At 52.8% G+C, this 27,005-nt stretch overlaps 1 protein-coding gene across 1 annotated transcript; it reads right to left on the bottom strand.

The window, feature by feature from the left end:
- Window positions 1–4,373: 4,373 nt before the first annotated feature.
- Window positions 4,374–26,019, bottom strand: HSPA9 (heat shock protein family A (Hsp70) member 9). Its single transcript, XM_082291497.1, has 17 exons — window positions 25,871–26,019; window positions 24,770–24,828; window positions 23,172–23,259; window positions 22,901–23,082; window positions 22,113–22,237; window positions 20,305–20,378; window positions 20,113–20,219; window positions 19,161–19,323; window positions 18,436–18,528; window positions 16,673–16,882; window positions 14,183–14,410; window positions 13,302–13,406; window positions 12,048–12,165; window positions 9,655–9,749; window positions 7,763–7,855; window positions 5,939–6,079; window positions 4,374–5,143 (listed from the first exon to the last, which is right to left on the bottom strand). The coding sequence occupies exons 1-17, from the start codon at window positions 25,952–25,954 to the stop codon at window positions 5,084–5,086; spliced, it is 2,025 nt and encodes a 674-aa protein (XP_082147623.1). The 5' UTR covers window positions 25,955–26,019; the 3' UTR covers window positions 4,374–5,083.
- Between the last annotated feature and the right edge of the window lie 986 nt (window positions 26,020–27,005).

Raw genomic sequence — 27,005 nt, 5'->3', positions numbered from 1 at the left:
GTGTCCGAGGGCAGGAGCCACACGCGGTGCCCACAAGGATCTGGGCCAGCGCTGCCTCGGAGGCACCAGTGGAGTGGGGAATGTCCAGGGAAGGGCAGCCAGGCTGGCCAGAGGCTCAGGAGAGCTGGCAGCAGTGCCCAGAGAGCCCGGGAAGGAGGCTGGTGCCCCACAGACAAACAATGAGCTCCCAGTCCCGTGGCACGGCCAGGGCACCCTCCTGCAACCGTGATGGGAAGCGCCGCAGCCATGAGCGACGGTGCCCTCCTGCTCTCTGCACTTGCCCTGCTGCTGGCCACCGTGGCTGTCTGGTGGGCCACTGGCCCCCGGGCAGCGCGGCGGCGGCAGGCCGGGACTCGGAAGCTGCGGCAGCGCCCCGGGGCCCAGGCCAGGGGCCCACGGAGGAGCCGAGCAGCCCCTGCGGCTCCCAGGGCCTCCAGGCCTCGGCCGAGCCCTCGGAAGCGTCCGGATGGTCCCGCCAGCCCCCCGAGCGTCCCCTGCAGCTGCGGCCCCTGCGTCAGCGTGGCCGAGGAGCTGCAGGAGCTGCTGCTGCTGCTCTGGGCTCCGCGTGGGACACCGGCACCGCTGTACGCCGGGATGTGGCGCGCGCTGCGGGCACGGCTGGAGCAGCTGGGGAAGCGAGGCCACCTGCCCTGCTGCGCCTCGTCCCGCTGCTCCAGGCGCCTCCGGCCCCGCAAGAGGCTGCTCCCACCCACAGTGGCCATCCCTGGGAGAGCCTCCGGCCCGCCGAGCACATTCCGTCGGAGACCGACCATCCCTCCGAGAAGCTCGGGCCGTCAGAGATCCGCCAGCATCCCGGGAGCCTCCACTGCCTCTGACGGCCCCCAAGCCTGCAAGAACCTTCCTGCGTCCCACCGCCTCCCTCCCTCTCAGAAGCTCCCTCCCTCTGAGAAGCTCCCCGTCGCCGAGACCCCGCGTCCCTCTGAGCTCCTCCCGACGGCCTGCGTTCCCGCCGAGATCCGCCAGCCCTTGAAGATCCTCCCGCTTCGAAGACCCTTCGTTCTCCGCCAGCTCCTGCCTCCCTCCCAGAGCATCGCTCCTGGAAGCCTCGATCCCTCCCAGAAGCTCAGGAAGCCCTGCCGGCCTGCGGACACTGAGGAAGCCCTGGACAGCTCTCCCTGCTCCCTTGGAGAGCATCAGCAACATCCCGTGGAGATCGACACCACCGGCGCATCCCAGAGCATTGACACGGCCAGGGAAAGCCGGCAAGCAGAAATGGGAGCCCAGCTGCAGCCAGAGCAGCACTCCCAGGAGCAGGTGGCAGAGCCACAAGTGTCCTGCAGCCACCAGTGTCCACCCCAGGGCTCCCAGGACGCTGCGGCTGAGCCAGCTGGGAACAGCCCGGCCCCGGTGGCAGAGACGGCCCCCAGGAGACCGTGGAGGTTCACCGGTCTGCAGGAGGCTGCCCCGAGACGGCCACCGCGCCTCAGCCCGGTGTTCCCGGTGTACGGAGAGCCCTTCTGGGTTTAGGGTTCAATAAATTAGGATTCCCCCAAAGAGCTGGCTGAGTCTTCCTGCTGCTCTGGATTTGACTGGGAGAGGGCCCCTTGCTTCCCAGGAACTGGCTCAGTGCTGCGTAGATTCAGGCTGGGAATGCTGTGCAGTACCGAACTACCCCATTGGATTTACAGTCCTATTTCTCCTCTGGGGCTGAGCAGGTTTCAGTTCCACGCCTCACAGGTAATTTTTCCAAGTGCACCTGGTCCCACAGCCCTTTCTAATCCTGCGGGGAGCAGTAGGACAGTGGATCACACGGGGTTTAGGAGCTGAGCTGCTGCGATGGAGGTGCCTGTGCTCGATGTGCCGGGGCAGTGCACCAGAGGGGCCGGAGAACAACGCACCCCGCGCCTCCCTGGCAGTGCCGCCCTCCCGGTCCCATCCCGGGGCTCTGCTCCGAGGGGCCCCGCTGATGTTCCGCCTCCCCCCGCAGCTCCCACGCTGCCGGGGCGGGTCCTGCTCCCGCCGCTGCTGCCGGTTCTCCCACAGCATTCCCGGCTGGCTGACGCGGGAGCGGCTCAGCGCTGCGGGAGCAGGAGGGAGCAGAGCAGCTGAACTCCAGAGAACGTTCTCCTCGTGTCTCTTCGGAGCGGAGTTTTGGAAAGGAGCCGTCCCACAGCACGGGATTGCCCTTCTTGGGAAAGACTCCATCTCTCCGTGCTGCTGTGCGGCGCTGGAAGCACTTCCCGAGGCAGCCGAGCCCCCGGCGGCACAGGCAGCACAGCAGCTCCCGTCCCCACCCCGCACCTGCGGCTGTGCCGAGCTGGGGAAGAGGCTCGAGGGAGAGGGAAAGGAGCCGCTGCCGGCACGGGATATTCGCGTGCCCGGCTCACTCTCAGCCTCCCCTCGCATCAGTCAGGCAGCAGCTGTGAGCTGCGATCTGCTCAGCCCCGTTTGTGGCACTGACCCGTTTTCAGCTGACAGAGCCCAGGCTGTGCCTGGCCCTGAGCCGCTCCCAGCACAGGGGACACCGAGGGCCCCAGGCAGGAACACAGCACAGACATCACTCAGTGCCTTTTTCCCGGAGTTCTGCAGAACTGTCCTTAATTACTGCCAGACACAGACCAGTAATTTATTGCAGAGCTGCAGCACTGCTGGAGCTACGGCCTTCCTAGGGTATTGGCCTACATGGAAAATGGACCCCGAACGGCCTTTCCCCAGTGCTGGCACTGCCTTCCCAGCGGTGGGAGGGCAGCAGCCACTGCCTCGGGACAGGAGTCACTCCTCCCACCTCTGCCTTCCTGGCGGGTTTTCACAGCAAGATACCGTTCTCAGCATGCCACGCATCACCTGATTTCACTGTTCCTTCCCCAGCTCAATAACTCAGCTTATAAAGGAGGAGCTAAGAATAGCACATTAATAAATAAAGAATATCTATGAAAAATGTATTTAAACTGTGACAGGGACAATAATTCATTGAAGAAGTAAAGGCCAAGCCTGATCAATGATTTGGAACCCTGGAGGCTCTAGGAGCCCAGCAGACAGGAAATGGCATGGGAGCATCCCCCTGACCTGGGCTGGCCCTGCTGCAGGAACAGCTGCCACAGAGGATGGCTCATAAAGTTTCACTTAAGGACATTTCCCTCCAGCACCTGAAATAATCACTCGCTCTGCCAGTGCATTCCTTCTCTTTTTCTGTACTTTTATCCAGGGGCTGGCTTTGGCAGGAGCAGCAGCAGAAGGGAATTCAGGACAGAAGTCACCTGTGATCGAGCTTTGCAAAGATCGTTCTCAGGAGAGGCACAGCCACTGCTGCTGCCAGCAGCAGGCCCAGGCCCAGAGCAAAGCACAGAGGCTGCACACCAACACCACACCCAGCTGGATGGCACAGACAGCTCCTGGCAGCAGCAGGTGCCACGGACACACACAGCCTTAGCCAAATGCTCCTCAGAACTTCCAGGGAAGCACCTGGCCACGTGGTCCAGGGACCTCAGCCTGCCATTACCTGCCTGTGACAAACAGATCTGTCACTTAACACAATAGCCTGGACCCACCCACTGTCACTTTGTGTCACTTGTACACCCCTGGGACATCTGTGCTCACACACTCAGCCAGGTACCAGTCCCACAGGCAGCACTGTGTCCCCCATCCAGGCTGGAACCAGCACCCCTGCTGAAAGCAAAGCAGTGAATGCTGGGTTAAACTCCTCAGTTACCTGCAGAGTAAGGAGCACAACACTCCAAACTGCTGTGAAGAGCCAGGGCACTGCCCCTTCCTCCCCCAGGGGCTGCACCAGGTCCCTTCCACACCAGGCCAGGTTTCCAGCTCCCTCTCCCTTCAGGTAGCTTCTCACTACTCTCTCAAGGTCTTAAATCTTGGTTCCTTCCAGTCTGTAGCTTAACAGAGCTCACAGAATCAGCACTTGTTGCTTTCCCCAATACCTTCTCTTATTCAGGAAACTGTCTTGAGTGCCAGAACAAAACCCATCCTTTCCTCCCTCCTAAATACTTGAGCTGGCAGGACAAAGCAGCTGCAAACCCAGTTTTCTTTCCACTAGATGAGACACAGAGTAAGACACGGGGAAAAAGGAGACACAGCTACATTCATGCACCGCCCTGGAAGGCTGGGCTGCTGGAAGCCACAGGGGGCAAGTGCTGCTCAAGCACACAGCCCGTTTTGCAAGGCTAAGCCCAAGCACAGAGCACCAGAGGGTGAAGTCCCACTGCTACTGCAGTCACAGGACTTGAGGCACCTTGTGAGAGCAGCAGTGACACTCTCAGAAGAGCCCAACCTCAACCTTTGTGCCTGTGAATGAAGCACAAGTTCCAGAAAGCTACAGCTGCCTGACCGTTCCCTCTGCAGCTCTCACAGGCAGTGAAGTGCTCATGTTCTCCAGCAAAGGCCAGGATACCAGGAACTCCATGTTGGACACTTTTCTGCTTTTATTTTAAAAAAATCCAGAATGGATCCAGTAACAGTTTTATTATCAATGAAATTTTTTTACCATAAGCAGAGAACAGACACAGGATGGAGCAGAAGGCTCAGACAAGCAAAGTATTGAAGTTCCACACTGCCTCTTCTGTAAGAAATAATGTTACAGCTGAGTCTGCTGTACCTTTCCTTCAGAACAAGGGTACCAGCCTAGCTCAGGGCTAAATGGTCTCTAGCAACATCACCAGCCTTGCCCCTGCTGCTCACAGGCCTCCACCTGCTCCCAGGTACTCAGATCCACCAGGAGGGGCCATACAGGCCTTACTGTCCGCCCCATTCCAGCACAGCTTCCATCTCCACCCTCCAATTTAGTGACATGGTTTCCAAGCTTGGATCTCGGATTTACTACACCATTGTGTCAAGTATTAAATGATCAGCCAGTCCCCAGGTGCTCAGGGGAACACGCTGGGGCCAAACTCGTAACTTTGTCTGGCATGAATTAACTTTCAGCAAGTGACAATTTATCTAGCAGACACATCACTAAGTTTATACATTAAAGAATTTTATATATAGAATACTGCAAAAACACAGTAAGTCTGAATTCTGCCCCTTGCTGCTCAGGAAGGTCCCTTCTCTCCCAAGCATCAAGAAAATCAACCTCTTCATCATTCTCCAGTCAAGGCAAGACAGAAACTCCTTATTGCTTCTCTTCCTTCTGATCTCCTGGACTTCCAGAACCCTCTCGCTCCGAGGCCATCTGTGAACAAATGGGTTTATTACTTGTGGTAACAGCAAACTGCTTCTCCTGGATGTTTTTCCCTGGCTGGCTGCTCCAGTCAGCTCCAGCCTGCAGAACCCTCCTTCAGTGCAATGAGCAGTGTCCACGGGAGAAGGGAAATCTTCATCTCTGCCTGAGCTCTCAGAGGGAGGAACAATCTTCCCATTATTCCCTTTCCCAGGGGATGGCACAGGCACCATCGAAGGTTTGTTTGGCATCAGGAAAGCAGCTTTCCCCAGGAAAGAGAGCTCAGCACCAGCAAGGTCACCTGGGCAGTGTACCACTGCCAGCCTGGGAGACCTCCCTGCACAGGTAAACATACCCTGGCCAGGTTCCAGTGGCTGGGAGGGCCTTTCACTGGAAGGAGGTGGAGAGGAAAATCCCAATGGTCTTCTACTGGGGCTTCAGGTGGACTGAACAGGATTCACATTTTACAATCACCCTTAAGTAGGTTCAGGAGTTACTTTACTCCTTCAGGCACTCCATGCACTGAGGGGAAAGCCCTCTCCGTGTTCTTCTGGATGCTCATTAGGAGCTTCTCCTTTACCATGGAATGCTGCACAGTAACAGAACACCCAGCCTGGAGGCATAGCCAGGATTTCAGGCCTCCACCTCTCCCTGACCTTCCACAGCTGCCCCTTCAGCCAGTGTCACTCAGAGGCAGCTGCACAGAGGCTCAGCACCACCTCCCAGCCTGGCTCTTACCCAGGTTCAGTGTCCTGACTCCCCTCTCCCCATCCAAGGGCCCTGGAAGTGCACTGACCATGGACCTACCTTCTTGTATGCCATTTCAAAGAGTTTCAGGGAAGCCTGCTGCAGGCTGCTTGCTGCCTGCCTGATGTTCTCTCCTGTTTCACTGTCTTTACGAGCCAGAAGTTCTCTCATTTTAGCAATTTCTTCCTTCAATTTGTTGCACTGCAAAAAAAGACACAAAACCCCAAGGTGAGATGCTGCACTTGGTTCACTGACAATCTCCATCCTGTCACTTCACCACCTACTGGCCACAGCAAAACTACCTTTTCGTGCCAGAAGCCATGAAGTTAAGCCTCAAAGTGAGCCTGCAGGGCCTAGGACTGTGCCCAGTTCCCAGTGGGCACCTGTCCACTCCACTAACAGTGTCCCAGTTGGCATTAATGGGGCCTGTGTGCTGTCTGGGCAGAGGCGCCAAGGACAGAGCCCTGCAGGGCCTGACAGCTGGCCAACGCCGTGCTCTGTGCCTGGCACAGCTCACCTGGCACAGCCATGCCAGGGGCAGGGAAGGGAGCAGCAAGCTGGTTTTCATGGATATTTAAGGCCTGTCAGGGAGCCAGCGAGCAGGGCTGCTCCTGCCCTGCTAATCCCTGTGCTGCCCATGGGAGCAGGAGCTTGGAGCAGACCAAGAGAGCAGGCTCATCCCAGCCTGGAGCCATCTGTCAGTCCCTCACACAGGCTGGCACTGCCTCCTCTCCTGGCAGGCTGCTGGAGAGACAGCAGGGCCCCACCTCCCCAGGGAAGCCATAGGGAACAGTCCCTGCAGGGAACAGGGATTTTGGCTCCATACTCCTGTGAGAGAAAACTCCAGTGATCATAATTCCAAACAGAGCCAGCCAGTATCAAGGAATCACAGAATAGTTTGGGTGGGAAGGAACTTTAGAGATCATCTCATTCCACCCCCTGCCATGGCCACTCAACCAAGTTCCAAGCCCCATCCATCCTGGCCATGGACACTTCCAGGGACGGGGCAACCACAGCTTCTCTGGGGCCTCGCAGGGGAGAATTTCTTCCCAATATCCCACCTAACCCTGCCCTCTGTCAGTTTAAAACCACTGCCCCTCGTCCTGTCCCCATCTGCTGGCAGAGAAACAGCCTTTAACTGACCAGAGGCTGCTACCAACAAACCATAATCGTGTTCCCTCAGACACCTCAGAGACCCCAGGAGCCCTCTTATTCTGCTTCCCAAAGTTGTTAAATTGGTAATTGGGCACACGCTCTTCTAAACTTGGCTTTTGAAATTCACAATACACTGCCTCAGAGTGGTGTGAAAAGCACTCCTGGATATTAAATATCCACTTCATTTCAAAGAGAAAAACTGGAGTTAAGTGGACACTGACTTCTGTTGCCCCCAAGTTCTTGGGTGCCGTGCATGCACTGCCAGGAGAGCACAGCAGCTCTGCCCCTGTCCCTGTGCTGACATGGACAGGCACTGTCCACAATCTCCAGCCTTGAGCAAACCCTCCTCTGAGGAGCCAGCCCCAGCACAGCCCTTATCACAACACTGCAAGGCCATGCAAAGGACACAGCTCTTGCAGAAACCTCTCATCAGCAGCTTCCCAGGCGCTCAGATCCTCAGTGACACCGACCCTGCACTTTGAAATGGGTTATTTGCCATCGCCCAAACCCTGCTCCTCTAAAGATGTCTGTCCATCCTCCCCTCTGCCACACCCACCCCTCCCATCGAGGGCCACACCCAGAGGTGCAGGGCTGTGCCACCTTCACCCAGAACGGAAACACAGCCAGAGCTGGTGCCACTGGCCAGAGCCAGCTGGGAGTTACACGGGATGTGAGCAATGATTTCCTAAGGGATTTAGCTTTAGCACTCCAGGATCAGGAACCACCCACCTCATCTGCTGGCAGCTGATCCTTGAACTCTTCCATCTTGGACTCCGTGTCGTGGATGATGCCCTCGGCCATGTTCACGGCCTCCACACGTTCCTGGGGAAGACAGCTCATGAGGGCTGCTGCCACTGGTGACACAACTGGTGACATTCCATGCCCCAAACTGCCAAGCTCTGCTCAAGTTCCCACCCAGGGTCCTTCTCCATGGCAGCAGGGCAAGAAGAAATGCAAGTGAACCATTTCTAGGGGCACTGTGGCCCCACAGGGCCCTGAGAGGAGTCAGTGCCAGCCTGCCCTCACGAGTGGTCACACTCACGTGCACTCCCCTGAACTGCAAGTGACCAATGCAGCACCACTGCTGGCACATGGGCAAGGACAGAGACCTTGGGGACAGCGCAGCACACTCAGCGCCTTGGGAAAGCACCAGAGCTTTTGGAGAATATCCTTAAGCTTCTTCAGCACCAGGGGCACCAGAGACAACTCAAATGCTGGGTGGAACTCATGTTCCCTTACTACAAAAACTCCCATTTATGCATTCCTGATACTTTCATGGCAGTAAAACCAGGATCAGAAACGTCTAATGAGGCAATTTTGAAAATTACAGTTACACAAGTCAAGTCAAAAGAAGTGTTAGGTAAAATAACCTCAAAACCTTCCTCTGAGAGTTCACTGGACAGGGGTGAGTTCCACTTCAGGACTGTAACAGAGAGGAACTTGTCCAGCAATTTAAGATAAAAAGTAAGGCAGCAGGACAGTTGCCAGTGCAGCCTCTTTAAATGCCTGACCTCCCCTACGCTCCATGGAAACGATGAGGTTATTGAAACAGTGGGACTTTCAGAGCAAGGTCTTTGAAGGTTCTCCAGATAACCTACAAATGCCCATCATCCAGAAGTTTTGAGAGGTTTTGAGGCAAGGCAGTGCTGCTTCCCGAGAATTTATTCCACGCCTTCTCCCCCCTTCAGTCCTCTTCTGATCCCTTCCCTACTGGGGGCAAGATGTACAGCACGGCCTGGACACCTGAGACAGGCTCCTACAGACTGAAGGACACAAAGTGGATCAATTCCATGGGGTAGTTTCAGCAATCACTAAACATATGCTGCTGCCACATCCCAGAGTCAGCCTGTGCTGTGTCTGCTTAAAAATCAACGCTCTATATTTAGTTGCATAAGTCATTAGTACTACCCTCATTAAACCAATTAGTTCCAACCATTAATCCTGTGTGTATCACAGGTTCAGTCGCTCCCCCATGGCACGTGCCAGTCTTGGGAAGATTTCCATCACCTCCTCCTGGCCTCACCTGCACCGAGGGCCAGCACTGCTCACATGGACACAGCATCCCAGGTGCCACACTGGCACCTGGCCCACTGTGGCCAGCAACTTCCCACTTATGAAGGAAGAGGCTGAGGTGCTGCTTTGTCTGGCAGGTTCTATAAATTAAGCTTTAGAATAAGCTCAGAAAGAGTAGCTTAACTAAAACACTGCTCCATTTAATCCGAGCACGGCTGTGAGCACCCAGGCTGGCTGCAAATGCACAGCTGAGGGGGACAGTGGAGAGCAGCGATGACAAAAACCCTCAGCAGAGCTGCAAAGCTGTTTGCCATGAGCAGCATGGCATGGGTTTGCTCCCTGCTGCCTCCATGTTCCAGGAATTCCTCAGGGAGCAGTAAAGTGCAGTCACACAGGGCAAGGTACCCAACCCCAAGACCCAAATGCCTCTGCAAACACTTTCCTGCAACCCTGGAGTGTCAACTGAACGTAGGGAAAGGAGCAGATGCTTGGGTAAGAGCTCAGAGAGAGAGCCCAGAGCCCCCCCAGGGGTGGGCACAGCTAAAAGCACAGAATGGTGAAAGCAGCAGGTCCTCTGCACCCTGGAAGACCCCAGAACCCCCTGTTACCTTTCTCCGCCTGTCCTCCTCTGCATATTTCTCTGCATTCTTCACCATGTTCTCAATTTCATCTTTGCTGAGGCCGCCAGAGGACTGGATAACAACTGCAGCAGAGAAGAACATGAATAAAGGATCTGCTCTCACCTTTGAGAGGAGGATTGCTCCCCAGCCTAACAGCAGAAGCCTCGCTCAGAGACTCTGCACCTGGGGAGGCCCCGTGGGCAGGACAAAGACAGCCACTCTTCAAAGAGCCACTGATGCTGCTGGCAAGGTAAAAGCCTCATCTCTTGGATCTACAACTCCCCAGCTCTGCCAGACACTTCCTGCCTGCTGGTCTGCAAGTCACTTTGGCCAGTCTTCAGTTAATCCTCCTGGAAAGGGAGGGTGCACCAAAGTCTTCAAACCAAAGGAGCATCCCAGATTAAAACCACAGAACTAAAAAAAAAAAATCAGAACTAAAATCCCTCAAACAAACAAACCCTCCAGCAAAAACCTAACCAACAAAAAAATGCAAGGAGAAGGAATGGTTTCACCAAAGATTCCTTTCCCTGTTGGAAAGCAGCCCAGGCTGGTGGCAGGGTAAGACAATATTCCCCACCCGGCTCCTCACATTGCCCTTAATAAGGAAATGGAGCACGATTCTATGGGCAGGCTCTTACACGTCCCCTTCTTGGTCTTTTTCCCTCTATTAGTGTCAAAAAACAGTCTAGACTTGGACTTTACTGCAAGAATTAGTGTAATTTCACTGCAATAGGAGCATCAACCAGGACATCACAATGCCCATAAAAGTGCATGCTACAAGCACCATTTAAAGAAGTTTTCTGTGGAATATCTGTCAGTGGTACAAAACCCTGAACAAAGACCCACGGAGAGGTGTCCTTTGGATACCGATGTGGGATGAGCAATTCAGCTTTGTAATTAGGACCACATTTACATAGAGGTAGGCAGCTAAAAGTAATTCTGGTTGCCTGTTACCAGGAGCCTTTTACTCAGCAGTAGAAGGCTGCCACACATCCAAGATCTCCAAGGAAATCAAAGTAACAAGCAGGGTGGGTTTGGTACCAAACTGCTGCCAAAAAGCCAAGCAGTGTGATGAGAAGCAGCACACACCTTCCAGATGTGCACAGTTAGTACTTCTGCTAACTGGAGCATTTCACTGCTCAAGGGTTCTCTCCAAGAAACAGCTGAAGGGCGGTACAGAGGCTTCCAGTTATAAGGGAGAAGAGAGATCTATTTTCTATCAGGGGAACCTGTAAATGCTTCAAATTAATCTCCTGAACCCACCACAGAGCTTTAGAAACCATCGACTGTGTCATTAATTACCCCAGCACACAGGGCCCAACATTGCACTGCACCACAGAGCAGAACACACTGACAGCCTGAAGTCCCTGAGCCTCCTGCCAGCTGAAGACACTTCCAGCCTAAGTGGATGGAAATGAACAAGGTGGTTACAGGGAAAACCTGCTGCTTCAAAATATCCCAATCTCCAGACCTTTATAATGGAGTAATTACAAACAAACAGGGTCCTGGCACAGGGCTGGTCTGCTCAGCTGTACATGGCACACCCTGGAGTCAGAGATCATCCTGATTTGACTTCTCCCTTAAAAGCTGGCACCTTCATGCAGCCAGGCTCACTAACAGCAATCCCTGTGTGCTCCCAAAGGAACAGCTCTCCCAGCAGCACAGCTCAAGGACAACTCATACAAGGTGCTGCATTCCCAAACCTCCATTTCTGTCCCTTCAGAGTAATACAGGGCACATGTGACTACCCCAAACACCTCAGTGACACATGACACCCCTGTGAAGCAGCAGGAGCCCACCAACACCAGTGACCCTCAGTAAGCCAACCTGTGTGCCCAGCATCTGGGCACTGGGACACAGCTGATCCATGCAGGAAACCCTGCACTCTGCTCAAATGTTGCTGCAATTATTCCAGATGGCAAGACCAAGGCAGGACTGTCACACAGGGCAAAACCACTTGGCATGTGGTGAAACCATGCCACTGAGGGCTGCTTTGACTTGGCATAGGCAGGTGTTCATCTCTGCCTAACATGCAAGGAGAGCATCCACTGGCAGCAGCCTCTGTCAGGAGGTTACTGGGGAAGGCAGAGGCTGTGAGCTTACAGAAGCTTTACTACCTTAGGACACACCCACAGCTCAGCTCTCACCTCTCTCTTTGCCCACCTCATCAGCCTTTCCAGGGCAGACAGGCTCAGATGACTTCAGCTGCATCTGTGCTGCACTGGCAATAGACTGAAGAGTAAGGGCTACCCAAGCATCGAGCCCCAGGCTCCATCCCCACCCCTGACTGTGGGATGCCATCCAGGCAGCACTGCACTCCCCCAGAGTCACTCAGTGTCACCCCAGCGCTCCCTGCTCCCCGTCCTGCCCAGAGCACTCACTCTGCTGCTCCCGCCCCGTGCCCTTGTCCTTGGCTGACACGTGCACGATGCCGTTGGCGTCGATGTCGAAGGTGACCTCGATCTGGGGCACTCCCCGTGGCGCCGGAGGGATCCCAACCTGAGGAACGACAGGGACAGAGCTCAGGGGACGAGGGCTGGGCACATCACCCTGGGGATGTGCTAGTGAATGCACCACTAAGCAACCCTCGGAGCTGAGTCCTCTAAGTACCTGTTGGCACCATGTGTGCATTGGTATCCTGACAGATTTAATGTGATACAGGTTTCTGCCCTGGACAAGTGCACAGAAACGACAAGAGAGAACCCCCCAGGTCTGGTTCCAAGGTGGTAGAAGTTCTGTTTTATTGCTACACAAGCCCCTCTTCCATAGCTGTGGCAGGATGCTCTGTTTCCTCAGCTCTGGACACAGACTTCACTGGCCACCTCTGAGGAACCATTTTAAGACACTGAGGGGCAGCACAGCTTCCTCCAAATGTACAGAAGAAAGGCAAAGCCCTTCCTTTCTGCAGGGCTCTTCCTAGGAAGTTCAGACAAACTTGAACAGTTTAACAGTGCCAATCTTTGCCAGCACTGACCAAACCCATTCTGCTCAGGGAGCTGGTTGGGCAGCCCCCCTCTGCTCCCAGCAATCCTGGAGCACAGCTGTTCCCCAGGGAGCAGGGCTTGGTGCTCAGTTCACAAAGTCTCCACAGAATTCTTCAGAATGATGTGTTGACAGTTTAACATCACAGCACACACCCTGCAATCCCAACCAGGCCACAAACACTCTGGGATACCACAGCTCACACTGGCTCCACTCCCAGGGGGTCACTGGGCTTCGAGTTCCCCTGGGGACTGCAGGTGTCCTGGAGCCTGCTCCATGTCCCATCTTTGCTACACCAGAGGAAAGCCCAGCATTCAGGTTATCTGCTGGTACTGGTACTGCCCAGGGCTTTTTATACCCAGAGTCCTTCTTGGTGACCAGGCCCTAAAGCTACAGCAGCCCCAGTGCCACATGAGACTGCTCAGAAACTCTGAGCTCCATCTTCAATGTCAGTTGGTCCCCTGCCACAGAAAGGTGGCCCCAGGGCCAGGCCGTGCCTCTGGAGGCTGCTTTTGTACTAAAAACAGGGTCAAATGTCTTCTGTAAGATAACACTGCCTCAACACTGCCTTCAGGGGGCAGCTGAAATGGAGAAGGCCCTGAATGTCTCCAAGAAGGTCAAGTCTAAGGTCATGAATAGAGAAGGCAACGCACCAATGTGAACTGGCCAAGCAGTTTGTTGTCACTGGCCATCTCTCTCTCCCCCTGGCACACTTTGATCTCCACTTGTGTTTGCCCATCAGCAGCTGTAGAAAACACCTATGGAAAAGGAACAGGAAGTTAACTGTACAGCTAACTGGAACACACAAACATCTGCAGTCACAAGCTGACTGAACAAGGAATAAAAGGAAGCTACTTAGAAGGGAAAATCATGAAATGCTTGCTGTTCTCATGTTCCTCTGACAAAACTCCAAGGCATCAAGGCTAGCAAGAGCCAAGCTCACCGTAATCTTGTCCTGTAGGCACCCGGGGACACAAAACCTGCCCCTCCATGGCAGCAGCAGGTTCCAGGGTAGCCACACAGCCCGAGAACATCTCCCCCTGAAGCAGCAGGCTCCAGCCCACGCCCCAAGCAGCTCAGGTGTTATCAGAGAGAGCACACAGCAGCAGGCCCAGACAAGGCCAAGGGAAGGAAAGGATCACACCCAAGTTACCAGGACATTACAATGCAGAGAAAAGATAACCCCTTCCGAGGCACAGAGCCAAGCAAGGCGCTCTCCCACGGGCGTGGTGCTCAGAACCCGGAAGGTCTCCACACAATTCTTCTTCAGAATGATGTGTTGACAGTTGGCATCACAGCACGCACACTGCAACAACCCTGACCAGGCCACAAACAGCCTGGGCTATCTTGGCACCCATTAACTCAACTGCCCTCCCCTCCTGGGCACACCAATAATCAGAGATACTCAGTGGCTGACATCAAACCTGATTTCTCCACCGCTTCTCTTGCCATCTACTTGGGATGCTTTGGGTGGCCTTTCCTGAGCTGTCTGAGAGCACCAGCAAAGTCCCCCCCATCCAGAGTCAGATCTTACCTGGCTTTTCTTGGTGGGGATGGTGGTATTCCTGTTGATGAGCTTTGTGAAGACACCTCCCAGGGTCTCAATGCCCAGGGAGAGGGGGGTTACATCCAGCAGCAGCACATCTGTCACATCACCAGCTAACACCCCACCCTGGATAGCTGCTCCAATGGCCACGGCCTCGTCAGGGTTGACTGCTTTGCTCGGAGCACGGCCAAACAATTCCTGCACAGTCTGCTGCACCTGAACGGAGACACAGCACAGCTCATCCGTGGGGGAACCACCATGGCCAGAGCTGCCATGGAAGCCTGTGGCATGAAGGAAACCCTGAGCCTCAGCTCTGTGCCTCTCCCTCCATGCCCATCCTCCTGCACAGCACTGAATGCCCTCACTCCAGCCCAGACAGCCCCTTCTGCAGAGGCTCTGTCTGCCAGCTGCAAGGCAGCCCCCACCAGTGCCTCCACACAGCCCAGCCACACTCAGAGGGGATCATTCCAGGCTTATCTAGGAGTCAAGGACTGCTCCCTGGGAACCGTGCAAGCCAACACACAGCAAGACACAGCTGCCAAGGACAGCACAGATGTGGAGGCAGAGCACAGGGAAGGTAAAAAATCCAGCAGCACAGTTCATGGTGATTGTGTGCAGTAAAGGAAAAAAAAAAAGGGAATTGTATGTAGAACAGTACTTTCCAAGTCTTTATTTCGTGTGCTGTTCCAGCAGAGGTGTGCTGTGTCAGCACTCTGAGCTCTGCTGTCAGCTCTGCTCGGCCCAATTCCCAAGGACTGTGCTTATGATCCCAACAGATTTCCTGCCGAAGCACCCAGACAGGAATGCACCGAGGGTCTGCCCCAGAGCACAGCTCAGAACTGCCCTCCTCTGCCCTACAAGGGAAGGCTGTGGGCTGGTGCTCCTCTCTGAGTACAGGTATTGGGCACCCCAGCACACGTGAGTGGGATGTGCCTGGAAAATTGCTGGAAGCAAACACCCAACTGTGCACCACAGCCAGGAGACACCTGCCCAGGGTGCTCACTAGAGAAGAGGACTCTATGTGTGAGCACGTAATTAAATCCAAGTCTTTCCCTCTGGAGGTGTATTTTACAGTACAAAACAATACTTGTAACCACCCACGGGCCATCTCCTGCAGTGCTGGCCATGGGAGTGCTCCAGAGAAGCCACATTCCCTCCTAGTGGGGGGAAGAGAACAGAACAAGGTGCCCCAAGAGCAGGTTTGGGCTGTGTCCAACACGCTGGCACATTTCAGAGGCAGAGCTGTAACTCAGGAAAGCATTCTGCCAGCTCAGAGCCACACATGCTGGGGGTTATGAGGGGAAGAAGGAAAAATAAAAATCAGTATTTAAGTCCTGTCTTCCACCCCTAAAGGATACATAATGTTTCAGGAAAAGGCTCTGTGTTTGTCAATACTTTATATGTAGGTAATCACACCATTTTTCCTTCATCCAGCTGGAACATCAAGGACTTTGGGAATGTATAGCAGAGTTACTTCACTTGAGCTTTGGCCAGAGCAGGAGCTTCTGTTTATCTTGCTGCTCTGGCTCCCCTGCCTGGGTGACCTTCTGCTCACACCAGTATCACCTCCAGCCACCAGGCTCATCGATACAGGAAGGAAAAACCCTCCCACCAAACCCCAAATCAACCCCAAGCAGGAGCATGTACACACCTCCTGTCATAGAGAGGACCTGCAAATCCCAAAGCAACAAACAGTCCAAACCTGACTGATCCCTCTGGAGTGAGATTTTGGGGCTCTCTGTAGGAAAGGACAGGCTGTAGCCCTGGAGAGAGCAGTGTACATCCATGTTCAGCTCTGGGATGGGGAGCAGCAGCAGGCATGGCTGGAACAGGAGCTGTAAATCACCTGCAGACAGCACCTTATTGGCAGGACTGTGCATGTCAGCACAGAAGGCTTTAAAGCTACCTGCTGCTGCTTATCTCCACAGAATGTAAGGGCCAGGCTTCAGATAAGGAGTGTCTGGAAGAGCCAGGTAAACGGGCCTGCCAACAGCAGCCTCCAACAGGTAGCTCTGAATACAGAACACCTCTGAATACACACAACCAGCAGGTATCAGAGTGCTTCTGCTCGTGCAGGTTCTTCACAGCTCTACGTGCTGGAAATCCCTCAAAAGGCACAGATCACTGAGAAATGGCTGTCATTGAAGTGTACCTTTACCACACACTGAGTCCACAACAAGAGGAAATGCCCTGTACTTCTCAACAATGCTGCTCATGTCCAGTGCACACCAGAATGTCAGGCTGCAGCTGGACTTTCAGCTCCCAGCACCTCCCACTTGACTCCGTAAAGTGCAACTCTGCACCAGCTCCCAGCTGAGCTAAGTAAATGGAATGAGAGGCCCTGGGCAGTGCTCCCATGGGATCCTCAGTGCTGAGGCTGCTCTGAGCACTCCCAGCTCTTCTGTTCTCTTTGCCCCTGAGACAGCAAGCATGGGGCAGCTGTGCCAGCCCTGCCTGGAACGGGCGCTGAGCTCATACCTTTGGCATTCTGGTCATGCCACCGACGAGGATGACTTCCCCAATGTCACTCTTGCTGACTTCAGCATCCTGCATGGCTTTCTGGCAGGGGGCAACTGTCCTCTTGATCAGGTCAGCCACGATGCCCTCGAACTGCGCCCGACTCAGCTTCATGTTCAAGTGCTTTGGTCCGGAGGCGTCCATGGTCAGGTAGGGCAGGTTGATGTCAGTCTGTGGCACGGAAACAGGCTCACAATGAAAACCAGGAATGGGCTTTACATCAACTTACAGGTTCTGCTTGGCCTGTACTGAAGCATCTGCATGGCTGTTCACCCTCCAGCCCAGTTTAAGTGGCAGCAGGCACACTTTTATGTTGGACATTTCAGAGAAAAGACAATTATTTTGTTCCACACCTCATGGTTACAACTGTTAAACCCGAATTTTAATACTTTGTTATTTCAAGGTCTTTCATTGTTGAGAAAAACAATTTGTAATAGCCAGGAGGTAAGAGCAGAAACACTGGAAGTGACAACCTTAATCTTCTTCCTTCAGCACAACCCAGAAGAAAGCCCATCCTCAGAGTTCCAAATATTCTGCCAACTAACATTCCACACCAGGTAAACAAGTCATGGTCAACAGCCAGTCTGCTGCCATTTAACACAAAGTTAATTAGAGCATCCCCACTTCTTATGGCTGTTTGTCACATGCTGGATTTTTAAAGCAGATCTTACAACTGAAATCATCTGATTTGAGTGCTGAGTCATTCAGACATCAAGAGACACTACAATCCAAAGCAATTAAAACATTAGTGCTTTAAGATCTAGAGATTACGTTTACACATGAATTAAAGCCATGCTGCTGACTAGAGGTGTGCACTCACTTTATAAACAGCATGGTCAAAAGTATTAGGGGAAAATGGGGCCAAAAGCAAGTTGTTTTCCCTTCACTGCTAAAGAGTTAAGGAATTCAGTCTTTCCTGGTATGAGCAAACTGCATTTGCCAGCTCTTGAGCTCATAAAACAGAGCTTGCTATGTCTCTGGCAGAACTGTGCAGCCATTGTGACTGCCCTCAACTCCGTGCTATGAGCTCCCCACTGGCCAGCAAAGACCACCATCAGATAAAATTAAAGATGCTTATTCAGAACCTAGAACTTGGCAGAGTCCCCATTTCAATTACTATATAATTGACCTTAATCTCACTTAGCCAGGACTATTACACTCCCAACTTGCTGCTTCTCCAGTTCCTTATTCAGTAATGAATAAAAGACACGCTTGACTGCATTAATATACAAAGCTGATGGAAAAAAGGAAGGAGGGTGTCTGTTGCCCATCGTCCAGACAACTCATCTATAGGCAAGTAAGTCAAGATTCTTTATAGGCATTATTACGCAAATTAGCTGTTTCAGTGGAATGAGTAGCACCAAGGTTTTGGAACTGCTTGCACAGAGCTGTAAGTGGTTCCAGTAATCCAGCAGCACTGGCTGCAGCTGAATTCCCTGATGCCCATCACACTTCTGAAGTACAGAACAGATTGGGAACAAGGTCACATTCCCTGCAAGGTCAGAAGATGTGGTACCAGAAAAAGGGAAAAACGCAGCACCCAACAACTCAGCTTCCACCAGCTCCCTGTGCTCTGAAAGCCCACCCTGCTGAGTGATTTGCTGTGCCACTGATGCCACTGGGTCACAGAAGAAAAAACAATGTCAAGAGCTTTGTAAACAAACCCAGTGCAGAACTCAGTGTCTCCCAGGGTTGTACTGGATACTTTGGATCCAGGCACGTACCTGCACAGATGACGAAAGCTCACACTTGGCTTTCTCTGATGCTTCTCTCACCCTCTGAAGGGCCATGTTGTCTTTAGTCAGGTCCACACCCGTCTGAGTGACAAAAACAGGGTTAACAGACTCTCAGCACCTGCTCAGGAGTCACTTCACCTTCTCAGAACTCTTGAGTGTAAAGCTATTTCTAGAGCAGACTGCTATGTGCACTGCACTGCTCTCTCCCTGCTGGCAGAGGTGGGGAGCATTTCCAATCTGCCAGGCTCTCTGTTCTGCAAGTGATCATGCAGTGAGTTACAGAGTAAAGCCTGGAAAGGCTGCTGCACCACAGAATGAAAAGACAGCACTGAATTAGCAAAGGAGTTGGAATTACGTTGCAGTTTCCTCACAGCAACCCTTGTTTGCATCTGTCCTGTCACATTCAATTGGACCACAGGTGTTTGCTTTTAAAAGTAAGCAGACTGTGTATAGGATAGTCCTGCTACACGAGAGAGAAAAAAGGCAGAAGTGCTGCTATTCTATGTCTTCCAGGAGAGGGATGGTCCACTTCAAGAAAACAAGTGTAAGAAGTAGAAGCCAGGCTAAAGAGTGTCTGTCTAATCCTCTTAAATTCCAGCTGTGCCAGAGGTGACAGATCAAGTCCTAATAATTTAAGAGAATTCCCATTCTTCTACAGAAGTGAGGTTGAAAAGCAGTGTAACATAGGACTGTGTTCTCAAAAGACACCTTACCTCTCTCTTGAACTCCTTCACAATATACTGTAGCAAAGCCTGGTCAAAATCTTCTCCACCCAAGAAAGTGTCACCATTGGTGGACTTCACCTCAAAGACTCCCTTCTGGATTTCCAACACAGAGATATCAAAAGTGCCACCACCCAGGTCGTAGACTGCAATACTGCAGGGAGAGAGGCAGGACAACATTACTTTCAAGGCAAAGCTGAGTGACTCAGAACTCCCTCTCCTCAAGAGATGATGTGCAGAACTCATGCTGCTGCCCACAAAAGCTAAAAGCCTCTCTAAAGACAGCAGTGAACAATCTCAAAGTGTCCATCCCCCCTGAGCACCCAGAGTCCATGTGGGAGTCCCTGGAAGATGTGCTGCACAAAGCCTACCCTTGCCCATTATTTCAGAGAGGGCAGTTCCTGCCTCTTCAAAACCACTCTCACATCCAATGACAAGAGCAGGGACACCAAAACTATTACATTTTTTTTCAAAATGTGAGGCTTTCCCAGCATTATCATCTACCTCAGACATACAGAATGTCTAACAAAAAGCCTGTACTTCTGTAAGCACCTCTGACAGTGACAGAGGGCTGAATGCAGGCAGGGAAGCTGCAAGCCACTGACAGCTGGCCCACCTCAGCACAGCTCCCGTGCTGCCCATCAGCACCTCTGGTGACAGCCTGTCACCCAGCTGTCCTTAGCCACACCCACCACTGCCACCAGAATGAAAGGTAATTAAATTGACACTCAGGTTTGATAATTAAGTTGTAGGTGCCAAGTTATGAACTCTGTCTCTCCCAAGGTTGGTTGGCACAGAACAGAGGTGACATTACAGAGCTCTCACTCACAGCTCTGAGTCCACCTTGGCAGAACTCCAAGCAGTGCTCTAAAGCCCAGTAAGCAGAAGAGGCAAATCCCAGCAGGTTTATCTCAGAGGGCTGGTGTTATGCACAGGCACTTACACTTTGTCTTCAGACTTGTCTAGCCCATAGGCAAGTGCAGCTGCTGTTGGTTCATTAATCACCCTCAGGACATTCAAGCCAGCAATCTGCCCAGCGTCTTTGGTAGCCTGAGGAGGAAAGAGGAGAATGCTGACTGCTGAGAGAAACTGAATGCAATTTATAAGCCCCAAAATCTCCCAGCTTGATGAGTACCTGTCTCTGAGAATCGTTGAAGTAAGCAGGGACTGTGATCACGGCATTCTTTGCTGCATGTCCCAGGTAATTTTCTGGAAGAAAAAGGAGACAAAACACAAAGTTATTCTTGTATGAACATCAAGTTCATTCACAGAATCACAGAATGGTGGGAAGGGACCATAAAGCTCATCCCATTCCACTCCCTGGCCATGGGCAGGGACACCTTCCACTGTCCCAGGTGGCTCCAAGGCATGTCCAGCCTGGCCTTGGACACTGCCAGGGATCCAGGGGCAGCCACAGCTGCTCTGGGCACCCTGTGCCAGGGCCTGCCCACCCTCCCAGGGAGAACTTCCTCCTACTGTCTAATCTAAACCCACTCTTTTAGTATGAATCTATTCCCCCTGTCCTGCCCTTTCACGCTTTTGTAAATAGTCTCTCTCCATTAGTACTTAGTTTGAAATTATTTTTCTGAACTAACAGGAGTCAGGCTTCTGCGGAAGATGCAGAGGGAGCAGTGCAGAATTCCAGTCCTTCCACAAAACACGGAACAGTCTGTATACTTCTGACAGCACAGCAATGCACCTCTGCAATTCCATCAGTGACTGGATGCCACTAGTGTGAATTTATCTGAGAACTTGTCTTTTTAGAGTGTGAGACTGAAGCTGTTCTCCATTTTTTTGCATGTGATGCACTTAGAAGTTGCTCATTTTCATCCCATTTATAGAACCTGCTGTTGCTAACACTTACACAGTACAAATAATGTACATATACCAACTTTATCAGTGTTTGAGACAGCAAGTTAGAAGAAGATGTATTACACCCTATTTTCAGGTCTCAAAAAAAGGGAAGTCATCAAATGCACATTGAGAGCTGCTAAAAAATACAAACATGCACAGTGCAGTGAGGATGCACAGACAGGACTCATGCCTATGCACCAGCACAGAGCTTACACACTGCACTGCTCTCTGCTGCTTGCAAAACCACGGCTGAAGTCAGGCAGCACCCAGGCCAAAAGCCAACACACCTGCAGGAAGCAGATCCGTGCTTAAGACACAGGAACATCACCCTCAAAGTAAGTCAGACCTATCACCTCTAGATGCTTTCACACCACATACTTCTATTTTACTACTGGGTGGAGCTTTAGCAAGTGCACAGGACCTAATACAGAAAATACAGTAACCTTTGGATGAAGCTTCAGTCCTGCCCTCCTCACACTCACTGGACACACAGTATTTAACGAATGAGGCTGCAGAAGGCACTACTGACTGCTCCCTCTCTGTACTACACTCCCAGAAACCACTTTAGGAATTGAGAAAGAGAAGAACATTTCTCCAGGCCAATGGGTATTTTCCCCTAGTGAAGATTTAAAGTCACCACTGGCTAATTAGCTATCAGAGCCCAACAAAGGGGTCCTTTGAACACTCCCTCTCTCCCTAAGTGCCACATATCCAGCAGCTGAGTAGGAACAAAGCCACTCCAAGCTTGGCTGCCTCAGCCTGTGCAGCCAGGGAGGCACAAGGACTGCAGCTTCCTAGGAAACAGAGCTCCCCCTTCTGAGTGAGTGTGAATTCAGTTAAAATCAGAATCAATTCAATCAGCAACCAATTCTGGTACGAGTACCTTTTAAGTAAAGCACTGATATTGTGCCAAAGATCCAAGACTGAGGCAGGCACTGATTTTCCTTGAGGCTTCCTAGGAGCCCGCCCTGTTCCCTTCCCCCATCCCCAGCCCTGCTCCACACGAGGGTTTGGTACCAGGAAGCACCTTTATGGCTGAAGCACTTCCATGTACAAAGCACAGACACAGCAAAGAGCAGCTGTACCAACCTGCAGTTTCCTTCATCTTCATGAGGACAAAGGCACCGATCTGGCTGGGAGAATAGAGCTTCCCATGAGCCTCCACCCAGGCGTCGCCGTTGGAGGCACGGACAATCTTAAATGGAACGTTCTTACTGAAAACCACAAGAATTCCACTCAGTTTCTGCAGCAGCACAAACCCCTTACAATCATCAGTATCAGCAGATGAACATGTGTAAGTTCTAAACAAAGAGCACTCAACTTGCCAGCAGCAGCCCCAGATCCAGAGTCCCAGAAGTACCAACTACAGAACCTGCTGTTGCCAGCACTTACACAATACAAATCATGTATGCATACCAACTCTGTGTTTGAGACAACTCAAAAAAATATGTATTACACCCTATTTAAGGTCTCAAAAAAAAGAGAATTAAGTCATCAAATGCACATGCAGATGCATGGACAGGACTCATGCCCATGCACCAGCCGTGCAGAGAGCTGACACACTGCATTGCTCTCTGCTGCTTTAATCAGATACATCATTTAATCACAAGCCTGAGGTATGATCACACAGCTTTGTTTGCAAACACCTCTAAGAAATAGAGAAGTCTGCACTGCAAGCACCAGCAAGCCTTTTTACTTCTTCTCTGAAAGCCTTAATGTGATAGCAATGAATGCAGCTGAACACAGCCTGGCCCTCAGACAGAAGCACTGCAGCCTTGAGAGTTGAGGGCAGAACAACTTCTCAAACAGAGCAGGTTGTGCCAGCCCCATGGTGTTTGCTGCCCTGGGGCTGGCAGTGGCACTGTCCCCTCACTCACATGTCCTTCTTCACTTCCGAGTCGTCGAAGCGGCGCCCGATGAGGCGCTTGGTGGCGTAGAAGGTGTTGTGGGGGTTGGTGACCGCCTGGCGCTTGGCTGGCATCCCCACCAGGCGCTCGCCCTCGGCCGTGAACGCCACCACTGACGGCGTGGTCCGGGCACCCTCCGAGTTCTCCAGCACCTGGGGGACAAATGGAAGTGTGACATCAACACAGCCACCTCGGGGACACCACTGGGGACACCCACTCGGAACACTCCTGCTTTACTCACTTTCGCTTGCTTCCCTTCCATGACGGCCACGCAGGAGTTGGTGGTACCCAGGTCAATCCCAATAACAGCACCTTTAATTGCTTCTGAGCTGGAGAGCATATCAGGGAAAGGTAAAATCACCATTGAAGGAAAATAATTACATAGCAAAAAAATGTTCAGTCCTGAAGACAGAACAAAGTAATTTTTCACTCAGTGTTGAAGTAAATCCGTGCTGTATCCTGACCTAAGGTGTTTTCTGATTCTTACCCTGCAATTTAATCTTGTGCCTCTGTTCTGAACCAGATAACTTACAGGTAAATCCTTGCTTGTTAAAATAAACATATAAAATATTATTCTTCCCCAAGATATCTTTACTGCATACATATACTTAGTTTTCTCAACAACCTTTATGATTTTGATATAAAATACAGTCATAACTAACTCTGTCCCTACAGACAGGACTTATTTTGGGTTACTTTTGATTACAGAATCCCAGAATGGTTTGCACTGGAAGGGACCTTAAAGCCCATCCAGTCCTGCCCTTGCCATGGGGAGGGGACACCTTCCACTATCCCAGGTTGCTCCAGGCCCCATCTAACCCAGCCTTGAATACTTCCAGGGGCGGAGCAGCCACAGCTTCTCTGCATAACCATGGTGTTCAAACCTGTTTGAAAACATTCACCTGGAGTTAAAACACTAATAAATTATACTTATTTATTTATCATTGCTTAGCATGGGGAGAAGAATCCACAACGATACATCACCTGGCCTATGCAGGGTGCTCTGGGCCGGAGCCAAAGCAAACCACCTTTCTGGTCCTCAGGAGCAACAAGTGAATTTAATCCTCAAAAATGGGAGTGGTTCTCACACAAGACAAATCTGAACCTCCTCTCCAGGAAGAGTGTATTACCCCTTCTGAGGCTCAGAGAATCTCTGAACCACAGCTTTGCTTAGAAACAAAGCCACATTCTGTGATGGAGAAGGCATTCTGCAGGCAGAGCAGGACTGTGTTTATCACCAGGAATGTCACCCAAGCTGCCAGGGGCTCTAACTCCAGTTCCAATAACAAAGGAGTAATCTTGGAACCAGACAGGTTCTGTACCAGACAGACCCAGCTTTCCTAACACAAACAGATGTCCCAGTCCATGGCCTGAATCAGCACCAGCCACAAACATCTGAGTAAGTCACACAACCAACTGCTCCCTTCTCCCATTATCCTGCAACAAGGAAAATTAGTGATTCAAATGCACGTTTATCTGCAGCGGAATAGATGCAGGCACCACTCATTCCATGTCAGTGTAAAACAGTTTGTTCCATCAATGTTGGGATTACTTTTTGTTTGGTTGGTTTTAATCAAACAAATCTCAGCAATCCACATTTTGTGGGCACTGCTGGTGGTGCGAGCAGCAGGGAAGAGCAATTCTCAGAGCTCCCCTGAAGAGAAACAAGAGATAAAGAAAACAGCCTTAGAAAAAGTACATGCAGAGTTTTATTCAGTTTTATTCTGCTGGTTTGGCTTTGTTGCTCAATCCCTGGCTCCAATAATCAGTTGTGGTATCAGAAGAAGAGTAAATGTAAACACCAAACAGCCGAACATGACCACCCCAAGGAACACTTACGCATATCTCCTGCTGGATGCTGCTCTGAGAACGTTTTGGCTGAGGCCATTCCAAAATGTCTGTAAAACAGAAACAATCTAATCAGAACTTAGTTTAAAACATTGAGAGGTCTTCAAACCAAGACTTTCAGAGGCAGACAACGTGTGAAGTCACACTGGCCTACCACAGTGTTTCCTCTTTAAAAACTTAGCATTTAACTGCAAACTAATGAAGAATTTCAGAAAGATTCAGACTGACACAGCCGCCCCTCCCCCAATTACTACACTAATTAATCTGCCATAACCCCGATTTCTATGACCAGAACCAAGGTATTTCCCTCATACAGAATAATCTATGAGCACGTTACCAGGCAAAAGAGATTTCAGTAAATCAACACTGACCCTTCAGCGTTCCATGAGCAGAAGCAGATAAACATTAACCCCGTTTCTCAGAGCTTTGTGCCTGGTCAGCAACAAATGCCCTATTGCATCCCCTGAGGAACCCGCAGCTGAGGTTTTACTGCACAACTCCAGCTACGCGCCTGGCCCCCCTCTGCACCGCCAAAGCAGCATCCTGGAGAGCTCCGGACACGTGATGCCTTTTTCTGATTAAGAACAACCTTCTAACAAGATACCTTAATAGGAACGGGACCGAAACACGAGTATTTTGTTGATATTTAACGACGTAAGGCCCAGGCACAGTGTATGGGTGGCTCGGGATGCGAGGGGCCGGTCTGAGCAGAGCCAGCAGGGCCAGCACAGCGCTGGGGGATTTGCGGTGCCCTCCCCAGCCCGATCCCCCCCGTCACCGTCACACGGACGGTGAGGAATCGAGCAACCTTACCACAAATCTCCTTAGCAGAACACAGGCCCGAGCACATCAAACAGCCTCCTCTACACCTCTAGGACCGCTTCTCCCCGCACCCACATCAACCTTCTCCTAACAAAACCCGAGCACTGAGGGGCCGCGGCTGGGCCGGGAGCGGCCCGGGGTAAGCCGGGACTCGCCCGCTGCCGGCGCCTCTCGCAGTGTGCTCCCCCGTCCCTCCGCCGCGGAGCCCTCCAAGCCCCAGAGCCCCGCAGTGTCCCCCAGGCCGCCCCCCGCTCCCCTCACGGCCCGGACCTGCGCGGGGCGCGCGGGCGGCGCGGGGCTGGCGCGCGGCAGCAGCAGGGGCAGGCGCGCGGCGGCGCGGCTCGCGCTCAGCATGGCGGCGGCGGCGGCGGACGGGGCGCGCGGGGCCGCGGCTCTTCTGGAAACCTCCACCCACGTGGGCCGCGGGGGGGCGAGACGCGCCGCAGGACCCCCGCCGCGGACTGTCCCGAGCTTAGCCTGATCCCGCCGCTCGGTTTCGGCGTGCCGCTCGGACACCGGCACCGACAGGAAGCTGCGCGCTGCCCTCCCGACGCTGATACGGAGCTCGCTGCGCCGAGAGACGCGCGCCAGGGCGACACACGAGTGCCGAAGCGGCGCGGCGCACACCGGCGGAGCCCAGGACAGCCCGGGGCCTGCGGCGGCCGCGCACTCAAGGTCGGACAGGATAAAGCGCAGGGCGATTGCCGCGGCCTTGCGTCAGGCGGAGTGCTGCGCATGCGCGGCTCTAGCGGGGCGCCGCATGCGCCAAAAGCCCCGCGGCCGTCCCGCCTGTGGCCGCGCAGGCGCCGTGCGGCGGCGGGAAGGGCGGAGCCGCCCGGGCACCGGGGCTGAGAGAGCGGGGCTGGGAGGGGCGGGAGCCGGCCCGGGCAGCGGGGCTGAGCTGCCAAATACACTGTGGGGAATAAAGGAAACAGACAAAACCAGCTCCTAAACCCCGTGTGATCCACTGTCCTACTGCTCCCCGCAGGATTAGAAAGGGCTGTGGGACCAGGTGCACTTGGAAAAAATACCTGTGAGGGGTGGAACTGAAACCTGCTCAGCCCCAGAGGAGAAACAGGACTGTAAATCCAATGGGGTAGTTCGGTATTGCACAGCATTCCCAGCCTGAATCCAAACGCAGCACTGAGCCAGTTCCTGGGAAGCAAGGGGCCCTCTCCCAGTCAAATCCAGAGCAGCAGGAAGACTCAGCCAGCTCTTTGGGGGAATCCTAATTTATTGAACCCTAAACCCAGAAGGGCTCTCCGTACACCGGGAACACCGGGCTGGGGCGCGGTGGCCGTCTCGGGGCAGCCTCCTGCAGACCGGTGAACCTCCACGGTCTCCTGGGGGCCGTCTCTGCCACTGGGGCCGGGCTGTTCCCAGCTGGCTCAGCCGCAGCGTCCTG

The sequence above is a fragment of the Coloeus monedula genome (assembly GCF_965178545.1).
Source record: "Coloeus monedula genome assembly, chromosome: 15".
In the NCBI taxonomy this organism is placed as follows: domain Eukaryota; kingdom Metazoa; phylum Chordata; class Aves; order Passeriformes; family Corvidae; genus Coloeus; species Coloeus monedula.
The sequence above is the reverse complement of the archived record's forward strand: the minus strand, read 5'-3'. Positions and strand labels throughout refer to the sequence as shown.

What these genes read in the sequence shown, in the direction of transcription:
- HSPA9 (XM_082291497.1), bottom strand. Translation starts at nt 25,954, where the DNA reads ATGCTGAGCGCGAGCCGCGCCGCCGCGCGCCTGCCCCTGCTGCTGCCG. An exon ending in CACGGGGCGGGAGCAGCAGA is followed by an intron (nt 9,750 to 12,047) that starts GTGAGTGCTCTG and finishes TCTCTGCTGCAG; the next exon opens with TTGTTATCCAGTCCTCTGGC. An exon ending in AGGAGGACAGGCGGAGAAAG is followed by an intron (nt 7,856 to 9,654) that starts GTAACAGGGGGT and finishes TGTCTTCCCCAG; the next exon opens with GAACGTGTGGAGGCCGTGAA.